This window comes from Oncorhynchus keta, chromosome 5 (genome assembly GCF_023373465.1).
Source record: "Oncorhynchus keta strain PuntledgeMale-10-30-2019 chromosome 5, Oket_V2, whole genome shotgun sequence".
NCBI classification, from domain to species: Eukaryota; Metazoa; Chordata; class Actinopteri; order Salmoniformes; family Salmonidae; genus Oncorhynchus; species Oncorhynchus keta.
The window spans coordinates 38,744,781-38,764,090 of record NC_068425.1 but is presented as its reverse complement, the minus strand read 5'-3'; the positions used below and the strand labels follow the sequence as shown (position 1 = coordinate 38,764,090).

Below are 19,310 nucleotides of genomic sequence, written 5' to 3'. Positions count from 1 at the left end.
ATGAACCTGGATCATCATAATGATTCTACATGTTATAGTATGAACCTGGATCCATTATAATGATTCTACATGTTATAGTATGAACCTGGATCATCATAATGATTCTACATGTTATAGTATGAACCTGGATCCATTATAATGATTCTACATGTTATAGTATGAACCTGGATCATCATAATGATTCTACATGTTATAGTATGAACCTGGATCATCATAATGATTCTACATGTTATAGTATGAACCTGGATCATCATAATGATTCTACATGTTATAGTATGAACCTGGATCCATTATAATGATTCAACATGTTATAGTATGAACCTGGATCATCATAATGATTCTACATGTTATAGTATGAACCTGGATCATCGTAATGATTCTACATGTTATAGTATGAACCTGGATCATCATAATGATTCTACATGTTATAGTATGAACCTGGATCATCATAATGATTCTACATGTTATAGTATGAACCTGGATCATCATAATGATTCTACATGTTATAGTATGAACCTGGATCATCATAATGATTCTACATGTTATAGTATGAACCTGGATCCATTATAATGATTCAACATGTTATAGTATGAACCTGGATCATCATAATGATTCTACATGTTATAATATGAACCTGGATCGTCATAGTTGATTCTACATGTTATAGTATGAACCTGGATCATTATAATGATTCTACATGTTATAGTATGAACCTGGATCATCATAATGATTCTACATGTTATAATATGAACCTGGATCATCATAATGATTCTACATGTTATAGTATGAACCTGGATCATCATAATGATTCTACATGTTATAGTATGAACCTGGATCATCATAATGATTCTACATGTTATAGTATGAACCTGGATCATCATAATGATTCTACATGTTATAATATGAACCTGAATCATCATAATGATTCTACATGTTATAGTATGAACCTGGATCCATCATAATGATTCTACATGTTATAGTATGAACCTGGATCATCATAATGATTCTACATGTTATAGTATGAACCTGGATCATCATAATGATTCTACATGTTATAGTATGAACCTGGATCATCATAATGATTCTACATGGTATAGTATGAACCTGGATCCATTATAATGATTCTACATGTTATAATATGAACCTGAATCATCATAATGATTCTACATGTTATAGTATGAACCTGATCCATCATAATGATTCTACATGTTATAGTATGAACCTGGATCCATTATAATGATTCTACATGTTATAATATGAACCTGAATCATCATAATGATTCTACATGTTATAGTATGAACCTGGATCCATCATAATGATTCTACATGTTATAGTATGAACCTGGATCCATTATAATGATTCTACATGTTATAGTATGAACCTGGATCATCATAATGATTCTACATGTTATAGTATGAACCTGGATCATCATAATGATTATACATGTTATAGTATGAACCTGGATCATCATAATGATTCTACATGTTATAGTATGAACCTGGATCCATTATAATGATTCTACATGTTATAGTATGAACCTGGATCATCATAATGATTCTACATGTTATAGTATGAACCTGGATCATCATAATGATTCTACATGTTATAGTATGAACCTGGATCCATTATAATGATTCTACATGTTATAATATGCCATGGCCTTTACTGGCCAAAGGTTAAACTGCTGTTCTGTTTATGATATATTATGGTGTTGAGTCACTAGACTTTGACCAGATATTATTGCATCCAAAGATCAACTGTACATAGAACATAGATACAGAGAGACTTGTCATCAGGAAGGTGCTTCTCTCAGTACAACGGAAAATATCTCAATGACTTGAGTTCTGGTTGTGAATTCAGGCTACAAGGTAAGACTCTTCCCAGGGATTATTGTAAAGTGTGTAGAGACATTAAATGTCTGGTGTTATTTTAGTATAGTGAATGACAGTTAAACACTCAGATGTAACAGTCCATTTCACCTGCGACAGCTACGTGACAGTTCAATCATACTAAATGGCGCTAACTGGGCGTTGGCAAGTCAAATGTAAAAAAACATATAGTTCATATATCGTATTGTAGGATGCATATATCATGGTTATTTTACAATTTGTAAAAATGTTCATGTATCATAGTTCTAAATCATCTTTCAGAATATCAAAACATTTGTTGTTTTTAAAAATTAGAATGAGCTCCTGCTTCTTGTGTAATTTGGTATGAAACCACAAATACTTTCCTTAGCATTGTTATTATGAATTACATTCAATAATAGCATAAGAATAGCATGGCTGTTGAACAAAGCAGCACACTAGAATGAGTGAAATGATTAACAGAGAAAGTGAGATGTTATTATTATTGTATTGTTATTATCAATAGTTTCTCTACATGGAGAAGAGGTTAAACACATCAGTCACCACTACATGTTGATGTGATGCATTAAATCACCTGACTGTTTGGATGTGTCTGTTAGGAAATGTTTTAAAAGAGAACAATTTAACTTCAATAATTATTTGTCACTGTGTTAACCATAACCAACATGTTGGATCTCTGTTTAGGGGTCAGTGCTCTGAAATGAGTCTCTCTGGGGAGAGAGAGGAGGGGGGTCCTGTCTCTAAAATGAGTCTCTCTGGGGAGAAAGAGGAGGGGGTCCCTGCCTCTAAAATGAGTCTCTCTGGGGAGAAAGAGGAGGGGGTCCCTGCCTCTAAAATGAGACTCTCTGGGGAGAGAGAGGAGGGGGGCCCTGCCTCTAAAATGAGACTCTCTGGGGAGAGAGTGGAGGGGGGCCCTGCCTCTAAAATGAGACTCTCTGGGGAGAGAGTGGAGGGGGGCCCTGCCTCTAAAATGAGACTCTCTGGGGAGAGAGAGGAGGGGGTCCCTGCCTCTAAAATGAGACTCTCTGGGGAGAGAGAGGAGGGGGGCCCTGCCTCTAAAATGAGACTCTCTGGGGAGAGAGAGGAGGGGGTCCCTGCCTCTAAAATGAGACTCTCTGGGGAGAGAGAGGAGGGGGGCCCTGCCTCTAAAATGAGACTCTCTGGGGAGAGAGAGGAGGGGGGCCCTGCCTCTAAAATGAGACTCTCTGGGGGACATGACTCCAAAGCCAAGAGGTGAGATGACGGTGTCATGTAAGAACTTTATTTCTAAATCATTAAATCCCCCAAAATTCACATTTTTTAAAACATTTTCATCAGAAATGATTGCTTATAGGTACCTTAATGTGTCTGTAACATATTTAGCTAAGAATAGAATTTACAGGGAAATAGGAACGGTTGAAAAGTCACAATATTAGTTTAAAATGATCTTTAGAAATAGTAGTGCTGGGGGATTTGGAAAGACATAGTCAGTCAATTAACAATAGGATAATACTCGTTTGAAAAATATCTTTAACTGACAGTCCGTGGATACTATGAGACGAGAAAGGTTCAAATGCATGTAAGACTCACAACACAGTTGAATAATATATGTCAGGTGGAAATGAAGAGGATGTTCTACAGAGACAGGTGGACTGGGCTGAGAGGAGCAGAGGGGTGGGATTCAAATAGCTCACGATGGGTAATAGTCATTACTGTAAACATTATAGATGTTATTACTGTAAACATTATAGATGTTATTACTGTAAACATTATAGATGTCATTACTGTAAATATTATAGATGTCATTACTGTAATCATTATAGATGTCATTACTGTAAACATTATAGATGTCATTACTGTAAACATTATAGATGTCATTACTGTAAACATTATAGATGTCATTACTGTAAACATTATAGATGTCATTACTGTAAACATTATAGATGTCATTACTGTAAACATTATAGATGTCATTACTGTAAACATTATAGATGTCATTACTGTAAACATTATAGATGTCATTACTGTAAACATTATAGATGTCATTACTGTAAACATTATAGATGTCATTACTGTAAACATTATAGATGTCATTACTGTAAACATTATAGATGTCATTACTGTAAACATTATAGATGTCATTACTGTAAACATTATAGATGTTATTACTGTAAACATTATAGATGTCATTACTGTAAACATTATAGATGTCATTACTGTAAACATTATAGATGTCATTACTGTAAACATTATAGATGTCATTACTGTAAACATTATAGATGTCATTACTGTAAACATTATAGATGTTATTACTGTAAACATTATAGATGTCATTACTGTAAACATTATAGATGTCATTACTGTAAACATTATAGATGTTATTACTGTAAACATTATAGATGTCATTACTGTAAACATTATAGATGTCATTACTGTAAACATTATAGATGTCATTACTGTAAACAGTAAATCAAATCAAATCAAATCAAATTTTATTTGTCACATACACATGGTTAGCAGATGTTAAATGCGAGTGTAGCGAAATGCTTGTGCTTCTAGTTCCGACAATGCAGTGATAACCAACAAGTAATCTAACTAACAATTCCTAAACTACTGTCTTATACACAGTGTAAGGGGATAAAGAATATGTACATAAGGATATATGAATGAGTGATGGTACAGAGCAGCATACAGTAGATGGTATCGAGTACAGTATATACATATGAGATGAGTGTGTAGACAAAGTAAACAAAGTGGCATAGTTAAAGTGGCTAGTGATACATGTGTTACATAAGGATGCAGTCGATGATGTAGAGTACAGTATATACATATGCATATGAGATGAATAATGTAGGGTAAGTAACATTATATAAGGTAGCATTGTTTAAAGTGGCTAGTGATATATTTACATAATTCCCATCAATTCCCATTATTAAAATGGCTGGAGTTGGGTCAGTGTCAATGACAGTGTGTTGGCAGCAGCCACTCAATGTTAGTGGTGGCTGTTTAACAGTCTGATGGCCTTGAGATAGAAGCTGTTTTTCAGTCTCTCGGTCCCAGCTTTGATGCACCTGTACTGACCTCGCCTTCTGGATGATAGCGGGGTGAACAGGCAGTGGTTCGGGTGGTTGATGTCCTTGATGATCTTTATGGCCTTCCTATAACAACGGGTGGTGTAGGTGTCCTGGAGGGCAGGTAGTTTGCCCCGGTGATGCGTTGTGCAGTCCTCACTACCCTCTGGAGAGCCTTACGGTTGAGGGCGGAGCAGTTGCCATACCAGGCGGTGATACAGCCCGCCAGGATGCTCTCGATTGTGCATCTGTAGAAGTTTGTGAGTGCTTTTGGTGACAAGCCGAATTTCTTCAGCCTCCTGAGGTTGAATAGGCGCTGCTGCGCCTTCTTCACGACGCTGTCAGTGTGAGTGGACCAATTCAGTTTGTCTGTGATGTGTATGCCGAGGAACTTAAAACTAGCTACCCTCTCCACTACTGTTCCATCGATGTGGATAGGGGGTGTTCCCTCTGCTGTTTCCTGAAGTCCACAATCATCTCCTTAGTTTTGTTGACGTTGAGTGTGAGGTTATTTTCCTGACACCACACTCCGAGGGCCCTCACCTCCTCCCTGTAGGCCGTCTCGTCGTTGTTGGTAATCAAGCCTACCACTGTTGTGTCGTCCGCAAACTTGATGATTGAGTTGGAGCGTGCGTGGCCACGCAGTCGTGGGTGAACAGGGAGTACAGGAGAGGGCTCAGAACGCACCCTTGTGGGGCCCCGTGTTGAGGATCAGCGGGGAGGAGATGTTGTTGCCTACCCTCACCACCTGGGGGCGGCCCGTCAGGAAGTCCAGTACCCAGTTGCACAGGGCGGGGTCGAGACCCAGGGTCTCGAGCTTGATGACGAGCTTGGAGGGTACTATGGTGTTGAATGCCGAGCTGTAGTCGATGAACAGCATTCTCACATAGGTATTCCTCTTGTCCAGGTGGGTTAGGGCAGTGTGCAGTGTGGTTGAGATTGCATCGTCTGTGGACCTATTTGGGCGGTAAGCAAATTGGAGTGGGTCTAGGGTGTCAGGTAGGGTGGAGGTGATATGGTCCTTGACTAGTCTCTCAAAGCACTTCATGATGACGGAGGTGAGTGCTACGGGCGGTAGTCGTTTAGCTCAGTTACCTTAGCTTTCTTGGGAACAGGAACAATGGTGGCCCTCTTGAAGCATGTGGGAACAGCAGACTGGTATAGGGATTGATTGAATATGTCCGTAAACACACCGGCCAGCTGGTCTGCGCATGCTCTGAGGGCGCGGCTGGGGATGCCGTCTGGGCCTGCAGCCTTGCGAGGGTTAACACGTTTAAATGTCTTACTCACCTCGGCTGCAGTGAAGGAGAGACCGCATGTTTCCGTTGCAGGCCGTGTCAGTGGCACTGTATTGTCCTCAAAGCGGGCAAAAAAGTTATTTAGTCTGCCTGGGAGCAAGACATCCTGATCCGTGACTGGGCTGGGTTTCTTCTTGTAGTCTGTGATTGACTGTAGACCCTGCCACATGCCTCTTGTGTCTGAGCCATTGAATTGAGATTCCACTTTGTCTCTGTACTGACGCTTAGCTTGTTTAATAGCCTTGCGGAGGGAATAGCTGCACTGTTTGTATTCAGTCATGTTGCCAGACACCTTGCCCTGATTAAAAGCAGTGGTTCGCGCTTTCAGTTTCACGCGAATGCTGCCATCAATCCACGGTTTCTGGTTAGGGAATGTTTTTATCGTTGCTATGGGAACGACATCTTCGACGCACGTTCTAATGAACTCGCACACCGAATCAGCGTATTCGTCAATATTCCCATCTGACGCAATACGAAACATGTCCCAGTCCACGTGATGGAAGCAGTCTTGGAGTGTTGAGTCAGCTTGGTCTGACCAGCGTTGGACAGACCTCAGCGTGGGAGCCTCTTGTTTTAATTTCTGCCTGTAGGCAGGGATCAGCAAAATGGAGTCGTGGTCAGCTTTTCCGAAAGGGGGGCGGGGCAGGGCCTTATATGCGTCGCGGAAGTTAGAGTAACAATGATACAAGGTTTTACCACCCCTGGTTGCGCAATCGATATGCTGATAAAATTTAGGGAGTCTTGTTTTCAGATTGGCTTTGTTAAAATCCCCAGCTACAATGAATGCAGCCTCCGGATAAATGTTTTCCAGTTTGCAAAGAGTTAAATAAAGTTCGTTCAGAGCCATCGATGTGTCTGCTTGGGGGGGATATATACGGCTGTGATTATAATCGAAGAGAATTCTCTTGGAAGATAATGCGGTCTACATTTGATTGTGAGGAATTCTAAATCAGGTGAACAGAAGGATTTGAGTTCCTGTATGTTTCCTTCATCACACCATGTCCCGTTAGTCATGAGGCATACGCCCCCGCCACTCTTCTTACCAGAGAGATGTTTGTTTCTGTCCGCGCGATGCGTGGAGAAACCCGTTGGCTGCACCGCCCTGGATAGCGTCTTCCCAGTAAGCCATGTTTCCGTAAAGCAGAGAACGTTGCAGTCTCTGATGTCCCTCTGGAATGCCACCCTTGCTCGGATTTCATCAACCTTGTTGTCGAGAGACTGGACATTGGCAAGAAGAATACTGGGAAGTGGTGCGCGATGTGCCCTTTTTCGGAGTCTGACCAGAACACCGCCGCATTTCCCTCTTTTTCGTAGTCGTTTCCTTGGGTCGCTGCAAGCGATCCATTCCGTTGTCCTGTTTGTAAGGCAGAACACAGGATCCGCGTCGCGGAAAACATATTCTTGGTCGTACTGATGGTGAGTTGACGCTGATCTTATATTCAGTAGTTCTTCTCGACTGTATGTAATGAAACCTAAGATGACCTGGGGTACTAATGTAAGAAATAACACGTAAAAAAACAAAAAACTGCATAGTTTCCTAGGAACGCGAAGCGAGGCGGCCATCTCAGTCGGCGCCGGAAGTGTCCAGATGTTATTACTGTAAACATTATAGATGTTATTACTGTAAACATTATAGATGTTATTACTGTAAACATTATAGATGTTATTACTGTAAACATTATAGATGTCATTACTGTAAACATTATAGATGTCATTACTGTAAACATTATAGATGTCATTACTGTAAACAGTATAGATGTCATTACTGTAAACATTATAGATGTCATTACTGTAAACATTATAGATGTCATTACTGTAAACATTATAGATGTTATTACTGTAAACATTATAGATGTCATTACTGTAAACATTATAGATGTCATTACTGTAAACATTATAGATGTCATTACTGTAAACATTATAGATGTCATTACTGTAAACATTATAGATGTCATTACTGTAAACATTATAGATGTCATTACTGTAAACATTTTAGATATTTATTAGTTATTTATTTACATTTGACTGTTTTAAACCTAGCAGTGCTATTTATTTCTCTGAGAGTGAGTCAGATATATATTATTACTGTGTTAAACCTAGCAGTGCTACTTATTTCTCTGAGACTGAGGCAGATATATATTATTACTGTGTAAAACCTAGCAGTACTACTGATTTCTCTGAGACTGAGGCAGATATATATTATTACAGTATAAAACCTAGCAGTACTACTGATTTCTCTGAGACTGAGGCAGATACATATTATTACAGTATAAAACGTAGCAGTACTACTGATTTCTCTGAGACTGAGGCAGAGGATATATCATTTTGGGAATGAAACTTTTCTTATGTTTCCCCATCTGAGCTCAGAGTAGATGAGAGATGTAATGTTTGTCTCTGTTGTGTTGAAGCCCAATCAAGCAGGAGAGACCAGCCTCCCCTGTACCCAGCTGTGTGTCCATGAAGAGTGACCGGTCTATGGGTCATCCTATACTGTTTAGAGAGGGAGACTTTTCTACTGGACAAAGGTAAGAAGAACTCATGGGTCCTGGTCTGTGAGTTAAACAACACTGTCTCTAGTCATTTCTCCTCTCCCATTTATTCTTGTTGTTTTCATAATCCACAGGCAAACCATTTTTCAATTTTTACTAAAACAATATGAAACAAACAAAACATTACCTGTGTGTGTGTGTGTGTGTGTGTGTGTGTGTGTGTGTCCTCGTGTTTTGTCCACAGAAACCAACAAGAGAGATCAGAGTCAGAGATTCTCAGTGGTCAGTCTTCCCAGAGTCATCAAACAGACCTGGCCTCTATATTCAGTGTATGTGGTCCTGTTATGTACATTTGTTTTTGTTTACCTCAAGTAAAGTTGATCTGTCAATCATTCATTAATGTGTTCATGAGAAAGCATTTATTCTCTTGCTTAACTTATTTACTTTATTTATTTCAGTTGCTTGAAGAGAATATTATAACATTTGTAAAGAACGAGCTGAAGAGGTACAAGAGGATTCTTAGTCCAGAACTCCCAGAAGGCTTTGAGAGTCAGAAGCAGGATAAGGAAGTGGTGGATGCTGAAGATGAGAAGCAGGAGAGCAGTGCCAGAGAGGGAGCTCTGAAGATCACACTGCACGTCCTGAGGAAAATGAACCAGAAGGAGCTTGCTGACACACTGGAGAAAAGTAAGAGCTGTCTGCCTCATGTTGAATGCTGTTTTATAACAAACATTTAAAAGTTGTAGCTCAAGTACAGCTAAAATAGCTTTGTAACTCAATGATATTGTAGAAGCCTTAATACAACACTTAGTGACCTCATCAAGTAGCAGCAGCGATGTGTTGGAGAGAGAGAGAGAGAGAGAGAGAGAGAGAGAGAGAGAGAGAGAGAGAGAGAGAGAGAGAGAGAGAGAGAGAGAGAGAGAGAGAGAGAGAGAGAGAGAGAGAGAGAGAGAGAGAGAGAGAGAGAGAGAGAGAGAGAGAGAGAGAGAGAGAGAGAGAGAGAGAGAGAGAGAGAGAGAGAGAGAGAGAGGTTCTCAATCAGAGGCAGGTGTCGTTAGTTGTCTCTGATTGAGAATAATACCTTTCCTTTTGTGTTTATTTTCCGTGTTTGTTTCCACACGGAACTGTTTAGGTTTTTGTTTTGTCACGTTGTCGTTTATTGTTTTGTTCTTATTAAAAACCTTATTAAAAAAGATGAACACTTACCACGCTGCGTATTGGTCCGATCCTTGCTACTCCTCCTCAGAAGAGGAAGAGGAAAGTCGTTACACAACATTAATGATCAATAATAATAATAATAATAATATAATCAGTCACTCCAGTGTGTAATGCATTATGAAATCATGTACACATTTTTAAGGGAAAACATTATTATAATGTATAACTTTATAACAGTCCAACAACACTGTAGACATTAAAACAGACGTAACATTAATATCCTCTGTGTTATTTCTTCATTCAGATGAACTTGCTGTGATTTGCCAACGTGAACTCAAATCTAATCTGAAGAAGAAGTTTCAATGTGTATTTGAGGGGATCGCTAAACAAGGAAACCCAACACTTCTCAATAAGATCTACACAGAGCTCTACATCACAGAGGGTGGAACAGGAGAGGTCAATAATGAACATGAGCTGAGACAGATTGAGACAACAACCAGGAAACAAGCAAGACCAGAGACTGCAATCAAATGTAATGACATCTTCAAACCCTTAACTGGACAAGACAAACTTATCAGAACTGTGCTGACAAAGGGAGTCGCTGGCATTGGAAAAACAGTCTCTGTGCAGAAGTTCATCCTGGACTGGGCTGAAGGAAAAGCAAATCAGGATGTCCAATTTGTATTTTCATTCCCTTTTCGGGAGCTGAATTTGATGAAAGAGGACAAACACACTTTGATTGAACTTCTCAATCACTTCTCAATGGAAACCAAAGAATCAAGAATTTCCAACTACGACAAGTACAAAGTTCTGTTCATCTTTGATGGTCTGGATGAGTGCCGACTGCCCCTAGACTTCCAGAACAACAAGATCTGTTGTGACGTCACAAAGTCAACCTCAGTGGATGTTCTGCTGACAAATCTCATCAAGGGAAACCTGCTTCCCTCTGCTCTCCTCTGGATAACTACCCGACCTGCAGCAGCCAATAAGATCCCTTCAGGGTGTGTTGACCAGGTGACAGAGGTACGAGGGTTCAATGACCCACAGAAGGAGGAGTACTTCAGGAAGAGATTCAGTGATGATGAGGACCTGGCCAGCAGAATCATCTCACACATAAAGACATCAAGGAGCCTCCACATCATGTGCCACATTCCAGTCTTCTGTTGGATTTCTGCAACAGTCCTTGAAGACATGCTGAAACATAAGAGAGAAGAGATGCCCAAGACTCTGACTGAGATGTACACACACCTTGTGGTGTTTCATACCATAAAGAAGAATGAAAAGTATCTTGGGAAAGAAGAGAGGGGTCCACACTGGAATAAAGAGAGCATTCTGTCACTGGGAAAACTGGCTTTTCAACAGCTTGTGAAGGGCAATCTGATTTTCTATGAAGAAGACCTGAAAGAGGCTGGCATTGATGTCAATGAAGCTTCAGTGTACTCAGGATTGTGCACACAGCTCTTTAAAGAGGAATGTGGGCTGTACCAGGACAATGTGTACTGCTTTGTGCATCTGAGCATTCAGGAGTTTCTGGCTGCTGTATATGTGTTCCTCTCATTCAGCAACAACAATGGGAATCTAATGTGCAAACCTCAATCCAGGTCCAGGAACATTTTTGCGCTGTTCAGAAACAAGCCTGAAGTTACTGTCTACAAGAGTGCTGTGGATGAAGCCTTACAAAGTGAGACGGGAAACCTGGACCTTTTCCTCCGCTTCCTTCTGGGCCTCTCACTGGAGTCCAATCAGAAGCACTTAGGAGGTCTACTGACCGAGACAGGAAGCAGCTCACAGAGCCATGAAGAAACAGTCAAGTACATCAAGGAGAAGATCAGGGAGAATCCCTCTCCAGAGAGGAGCATCAATCTGTTCCACTGTCTGAATGAACTGAATGACCATTCTCTAGTGGAGGAGATCCAAAGATACCTGAGATCAGGAAGTCTCTCAGAAGCCAAACTTTTACCTTCACAGTGGTCAGCTCTGGTGTTTGTGTTGCTGACTTCAGAAAAGGAGCTGGATGTGTTTGACCTGAAGAAATACTCCAGATCAGAGGAAGGTCTTCTGAGGCTGCTGCCAGTGGTCAAAGTCTCCAGAGCTGCTCTGTGAGTAAATACAAATACATTTAAGTACTAATCATCAGGAAGAAATATTCACTTTAGAGAAAAATATGAATAGTTGAAAAACATATTTACTCAGTGCATTGCTGTTCACATTAGTATAACAATGGTAGTATCTGGGATCTACATCTGTTTATATGAGTTACTGTAGTATCTGGGATCTACATCTGTTTATATGAGTTACTGTGCTGTTACTAAGCTGTAATGCATTACGGCAGTGTTACGTTACTACACCTAATAGGAAATGCACACTGGGGTGCCGGGAACTGTAGAGCACGGAGGGGTTCTGACTAAACGAAAACTAACTGTACTCCCGTCTCCTGCTTGGTCATTTCTCCACAACAGAAATATTACAACAATGTGACCATACATTTCTAGGAGATTAAAGATGAATCTATATGTTGTTTGAGAGAATAAACCAAATGCATCTGCCATTGTCCTTCTACACTACTGGTTTTAAATAAACAGTGTGTTTGTGAAATCATGATGATCTCTTTATCAGGCTGTCAGGCTGTGGAGTCACAGAGGAAGGCTGTGTTTCTCTGGTCTCAGCTCTGAAGTCAAACCCCTCACACCTGAGAGAGCTGGACCTGAGTAACAATGACCTGAAGGATTCAGGAGTGAAGCTGCTCTCTGATGGACTGGGGAATCCCCACTGTAAACTGGAGACTCTGAGGTCAGTATTCCTGTAGTTGGTCAACAAGTGATAACTGTTCACTAGTTCCACATGAGTTTACCAGACACATAGTCCACATCATATGTGTGTTTACAGTGAAGTTTACAGGTTTAAATTTGCTGCTATGCTCCTGTATTTTGGCTTTTAGAAAAAAGTTTCATATTAGGTGACAGTACAGAATGTCACCTTTAATTAGAGGTTAATGGTGAGAGGTTAGTATGTTTGGTTGTAGCCTTCTGTAACTCTCTCTCTCTCTCTTTATTATTAATGATTAATTCATGATCTTTCTTAATCATGGCAGTGACAAGCTTGACGTAGTCATTGTCACGAAGGAATATGAGACCAAATACTAATCTTTTGACTACTTTAATAGACTATAAGTTAATTGGCCAGAATACTTATGACTTCTTCAGATAGGGGGACTAGATACATGAATTGCTTTTCATTTTCTAAACGTGAAACAGACATGTATAAAAGAATACCCTGAAATTGAAGAAGACATTATATACTGTCAATTTAAATAAAACATTTGATCTTAAATCCAAAAATGCTGGAGTGCTGGAGGCACATTTAAAATGTTAGCTTCACTGTCAAAATAGATATGGTGTGGACTGTGTACTCGGTACAATCTAAGTCTGATACCTCACTGTCTAAATAGATATGGTGTGGACTGTGTACTCAGTACAATCTAAGTCTGATACCTCACTGTCTGTCTTCTGACTGATACTGCTTTTTAAACTGGTCTGGTCAGTCTACTGAAATATTTGGACTTTATGTTTTTCTCTCTACAAGGCATACTTAGATTTTTTTGTCATTTCTAAAAAAATGATATACATTCATTTACGAATAGATATGAAAGGTTGCTGGACATTGATATATCTGAATATGTTGAAGAAATATACTGTCACTATTTTCACCACTAAAGAATATCAGTGTGATTTTAATATGATTTGACTCTTTGCAGGCTGTCAGGCTGTCTAGTCACAGAGGAAGGCTGTGCTTCTCTGGTCTCAGCTCTGAGGTCAAACCCCTCACACCTGAGAGAGCTGGACCTGAGCTACAATCACCCAGGAGACTCAGGAGTCAGACTGCTCTCTGCTGGACTGGAGGATCCACACTGCAGACTGGAGAAACTCAAGTGTGTAGAGGGTTTATGTCTATGTTCATATCAGACATGTTTGAGTTATCAGGCTAGTTAAGGCAAACATTCTTACCACCACTTGGACAACGTTATATGCTGTGTGTGTGTGTTCATGTGTATCACTCAATGACTGTCTGTTCTTCTGCTTACCGCTACAGTGTGGAACATGGTGGAGAGTACACAATGAAACCTGGGCTTAGAAAATGTGAGTGTTGACTACTGTGAAGAATATGACTAAGAATAAGTCTTAATTCAAGTTAAGTCAAAGACCTCCATCATTACTTACTTGGTCATATTACATACAATCTGTAGTTCTACAGAAGCAGAAATCAGGGACACCAACGTTTAGAAAGAGTAGCTTTGGCAGTGTGTGTGTGGTGTGTTCGTGTACGCTAGAAATGTGTGTTTATGCATGCATACGTGTGTGTGTGTGTGTGTGTGTGTGTGTGTGTGTGTGTGTTACGCTAGAAATGTGTGTTTATGCATGCATACAGGTGTGTGTGTGCGTTCAGGATGTGTGTGTGTGTGTGTGTGTGTGTGTGTGTGTGTGTGTGTGTGTGTGTGTGTGTGTGTGTAATTAATGGGAATAAGTGTGTTTTATATTACCATACAGTATAACATATGACCATTCAACAAGTCTCAAGTTACCTTAACTTCTCCTTTTGATACCTAGAAACATCAACATTAAATTAATTTGTGATTTTTTCTTTTTATTTCACCTTTATTTATAGTTATTATTATTATTCAAAGTCAAAATTGGCTACATCATTTAATTTTTTATTTCACATTTATTTAACAGATAGAAGGGCAGGCAGGGGGACAGACAGACAGGCAGGCAGGGGGACAGACAGACAGGCAGGCAGGGGGACAGACAGAAGGGCGGGCAGGGGGACAGACGGGCGGACAGGGGGACAGACGGGCGGGCAGGGGGACAGACGGGCGGGCAGGGGGACAGACGGGCAGGCAGGGGGACAGACGGGAAGGCAGGGGGACAGACAGACGGGCAGGCAGGGGGACAGACAAGACGGGCAGGCAAACACAGTGGCACACACACACACACAGGGGGACAGGTAGAAGGGCAGGCAGGGGGACAGACGGGCGGGCAGGGGGACAGACGGGCAGACAGGGGGACAGACAGACGGGCAGGCAAACACAGTGGCACACACACACACACACACACACACACACACACACACACACACACACACACACACACACACACACACACACACACACACACACACACACACACACACACACACACACACACACACACACACACACACACACACACACACACACACACACACACACACACACACACACACACACACACACACACACACACACACACACACACACAGGCAGTGACAGGCATAGAGAGACAGGCAGGTAAGTAGGCCAGTTGAGAACAAGTTCTCATTTACCGGGGCTGCAGGGTAGCCTAGTGGTTAGAGTGTTGGACTAGTAGCCGGAAGGTTGCAAGTTCAAACCCCCGAGCTGACAAGGTACAAATCTGTCGCTCTGCCCCTGAATAGGCAGTTAACCCACACACACACACACACACACACAGGCAGTGACAGGCATAGAGAGACAGGCAGGTAAGTAGGCCAGTTGAGAACAACTCATTGAAAATAAGAATTTGTTCTTAACTGACTTGCCTGGTTAAATAAAGGTAAAATTAAAATGTTTTTAAAAAAACATCTCCGCATTAATACTGGAGTGATAGATGTGCAGATGATGATGTGCAAGTAGAGATACTGGGGTGCAAAACAACAAGAGGGTAAGTAATAATATGGGGATGAGGTAGTTGGGTGTGATATTTACAGATTGGTTATGTACAGGTACAGTGATCAGTAAGCTGTCCTGACAGCTGATGCTTAAAGTTAGAGAGGGAGATATAAGACACCAGCTTCAGTGATTTTTGCAATTCGTTCCAGTCATTGGCAGCAGAGAACTGGAAGGAAAGGCGGCCAAAGGAAGTGTTGGCTTTGGGGATGACCAGTGAAATATACCTGCTGGAGCGCGTGCTACGGGTGGGTGTTGCTATGGTGACCAGTGAGCTGAGATAAGGCCAGGCTTTACCTAGCAAAGACTTATAGATGACCTGGTGCCAGTGGGTTTGGCGACGGATATGCAGTGAGGGCCAGCCGACGAGAGCATTCAGGTCGCCAGGGAGTTAACATTCTAATGTGAATGATGATGATTTCTAATATTGTGTCTGGTTTCATCCACCAGATGCCTGTGATCTCACTCTGGACCCAAACACAGCAAACAGACTCCTCTCTCTGACTGAGGAGAACAGAAAGGTGACACGTAGCAGGGAGACACAACCGTATCCTGATCACCAGGAGAGATTTGAGGTCTGGCAGCAAGTGCTGTGTAGAGATGGTCTGACTGGGCGCTGTTACTGGGAGGTAGAGGGGAGTGGGGGATTGGCTGACATTGGAGTGACATATAAAGGAATCAGCAGGAGAGGAAGGGGTAATGACTGTGTTATTGGATCCAATGACAAGTCCTGGAGTCTGTTCTTTTCTGACAAAAGTTACAATGCCAGGCACAATAATGTTCACATTACCTTAGACGTCCCCCCCTCCAGCTCCCACAGAGTAGGAGTGTATCTGGACTGGCCAGCCGGCACTCTGTCCTTCTACAGAGTCTCCACTGACTCACTGACCCACCTGTACACATTCTACACCACATTCACTGAGCCCCTCTATCCAGGGTTTAAGGTTAATGATGTTGACTCCTCAGTGTCCCTGTGTCAGGTGTTCATGGGGCCAAAAAAAACATGATGTTTCACTCTAATCATGTGTTTTATGTTTGATCACAATATGACATTTAAATACATGGAGGAACACACCAGTTTGGATCAATTTATTCCTGGAAATAATAACCATGGTAACTCTGTGTCAATGGACACACACACTCGCACACTGGACACACAATAACACAGACTGGACAAACTGGACACCCAATAACACACACTGGATATATATAGATATAACAGAAGCTAATAGAACCAGGACACTTTGTCACAAGATATAACAGAAGCTAATAGAACCAGGACACTTTGTCACAAGATATAACAGAAGCTAATAGATCCAGGACACTTTGTCACAAGATATAACAGAAGCTAATAGATCCAGGACACTTTGTCACAAGATATAACAGAAGCTAATAGAACCAGGACACTTTGTCACAAGATATAACAGAAGCTAATAGAACCAGGACACTTTGTCACAAGATATAACAGAAGCTAATAGAACCAGGACACTCTGTCACAAGATATAACAGAAGCTAATAGAACCAGGACACTTTGTCACAAGATATAACAGAAGCTAATAGAACCAGGACACTCTGTCACAAGATATAACAGAAGCCAATAGAACCAGGACACTTTGTCACAAGATATAACAGAAGCTAATAGAACCAGGACACTCTGTCACAATATATAACAGAAGCTAATAGAACCAGGACACTCTGTCACAAGATATAACAGAAGCTAATAGAACCAGGACACTTTGTCACAAGATATAACAGAAGCTAATAGAACCAGGACACTCTGTCACAAGATATAACAGAAGCCAATAGAACCAGGACACTTTGTCACAAGATATAACAGAAGCTAATAGAACCAGGACACTTTGTCACAAGATATAACAGAAGCTAATAGAACCAGGACACTTTGTCACAAGATATAACAGAAGCTAATAGATCCAGGACACTTTGTCACAAGATATAACAGAAGCTAATAGAACCAGGACACTCTGTCACAAGATATAACAGAAGCTAATAGAACCAGGACACTCTGTCACAAGATATAACAGAAGCCAATAGAACCAGGACACTTTGTCACAAGATATAACAGAAGCCAATAGAACCAGGACACTTTGTCACAAGATATAACAGAAGCCAATAGAACCAGGACACTTTGTCACAAGATATAACAGAAGCTAATAGAACCAGGACACTTTGTCACAAGATATAACAGAAGCTAATAGATCCAGGACACTTTGTCACAAGATATAACAGAAGCTAATAGAACCAGGACACTTTGTCACAAGATATAACAGAAGCTAATAGAACCAGGACACTCTGTCACAAGATATAACAGAAGCTAATAGAACCAGGACACTTTGTCACAAGATATAACAGAAGCTAATAGATCCAGGACACTTTGTCACAAGATATAACAGAAGCTAATAGATCCAGGACACTCTGTCACAAGATATAACAGAAGCTAATAGAACCAGGACACTTTGTCACAAGATATAACAGAAGCTAATAGAACCAGGACACTCTGTCACAAGATATAACAGAAGCTAATAGAACCAGGACACTTTGTCACAAGATATAACAGAAGCTAATAGAACCAGGACACTATGTCACAAGATATAACAGAAGCTAATAGAACCAGGACACTTTGTCACAAGATATAACAGAAGCTAATAGAACCAGGACACTATGTCACAAGATATAACAGATACTACGAAGCCTGATTTCAGTCTGAACTCATCTTTAACCAAATGTGTAGCAGAAGTTTGTAATTGTACGGCAGAATAGCTGTGCACATAATCCTTAAACCTCTTCATGGACTACAGTTGAACATTGTCTTGTTTTAGGGTGTGAACTGGTATGGTCTGATTTGAATTACAGCAGTTATTTTAACAATGCTGGTTATAAATATTGTTGACCTTCATCCAAGGAGACCTTGACTTGCATTACACTCGCTGCAGAAAAACATTTTCATGAAATGATGTGACTTCTAGTTAGAGAAAATGATTCCTATAAACGTACCCTGATACAAGCAAGAAACAAGTTCTGGATGAAACAGAATGTGACATATCTGTTTGATAGTTCACACATTCATCAGTCAGGGTCACTATCTTGTCATGTTTTTGACTAACCACAGTGGAACATTCTAGTCTTTAAGGACATTAACTGGCAGAACAGGTTTCAGCAAAGTATGGAGTCATTGTTTTCAGGAAGGTGTGCCCATGGTCTTTGTACTGCAGTACAAAGGCAAAGAGCAGTTTACGTAAACAGCCAATCTGATAAAAACTGCATTAAAGTTAGTTTTTTTTGGTCCATGCATATCAACCATGACCACTGATCTGACCTATGACCCCTAAAATGCTGATACTGCACTCTGCCTTTGTATGAATGTAAACAGCTGTATGGGGTAATACAAGAGCAAAGAAATGTAAACAGCTGTATGGGGTAATACAAGAGCAAAGAAATGTAAACAGCTGTATGGGGTTACATCTAGAAATGTAATAAACAGCTGTATGGGGTAATACAAGAGCAGAGTATCTAGAAATGTAAACAGCTGTATGGGGTAATACAAGAGCAGAGTATCTAGAAATGTAAACAGCTGTATGGGGTAATACAAGAGCAGAGTAGAGTATCTAGAAATGTAAACAGCTGTATGGGGTAATACAAGAGCAGAGTAGAGTATCTAGAAATGTAAACAGCTGTATGGGGTAATACAAGAGCAGAGTAGAGTATCTAGA

General features: G+C 40.7%; 1 protein-coding gene across 1 annotated transcript; it reads left to right on the top strand.

The window, feature by feature from the left end:
• Nucleotides 1–1,772: 1,772 nt before the first annotated feature.
• Nucleotides 1,773–19,051, top strand: LOC127930317 (NACHT, LRR and PYD domains-containing protein 7-like). The gene is made up of 10 exons (XM_052519924.1): nt 1,773–1,868; nt 2,553–3,101; nt 8,625–8,741; nt 8,950–9,034; nt 9,164–9,392; nt 10,168–11,962; nt 12,480–12,653; nt 13,618–13,791; nt 13,953–13,999; nt 16,033–19,051. Exons 2-10 carry the CDS (start codon nt 2,569–2,571, stop codon nt 16,587–16,589), a joined length of 3,711 nt encoding a protein of 1,236 aa, XP_052375884.1. The 5' UTR covers nt 1,773–1,868; nt 2,553–2,568; the 3' UTR covers nt 16,590–19,051.
• Nucleotides 19,052–19,310: the final 259 nt, after the last annotated feature.

Bases quoted from the DNA above. Each gene is read 5' to 3' on its own strand.
- LOC127930317 (XM_052519924.1), top strand. From the start codon at position 2,569: ATGAGTCTCTCTGGGGAGAGAGAGGAGGGGGGTCCTGTCTCTAAAATG. The intron at 9,393-10,167 runs GTAAGAGCTGTC...TTCTTCATTCAG, and splicing joins TGCTGACACACTGGAGAAAA to ATGAACTTGCTGTGATTTGC. The intron at 14,000-16,032 runs GTGAGTGTTGAC...TTCATCCACCAG, and splicing joins GAAACCTGGGCTTAGAAAAT to ATGCCTGTGATCTCACTCTG.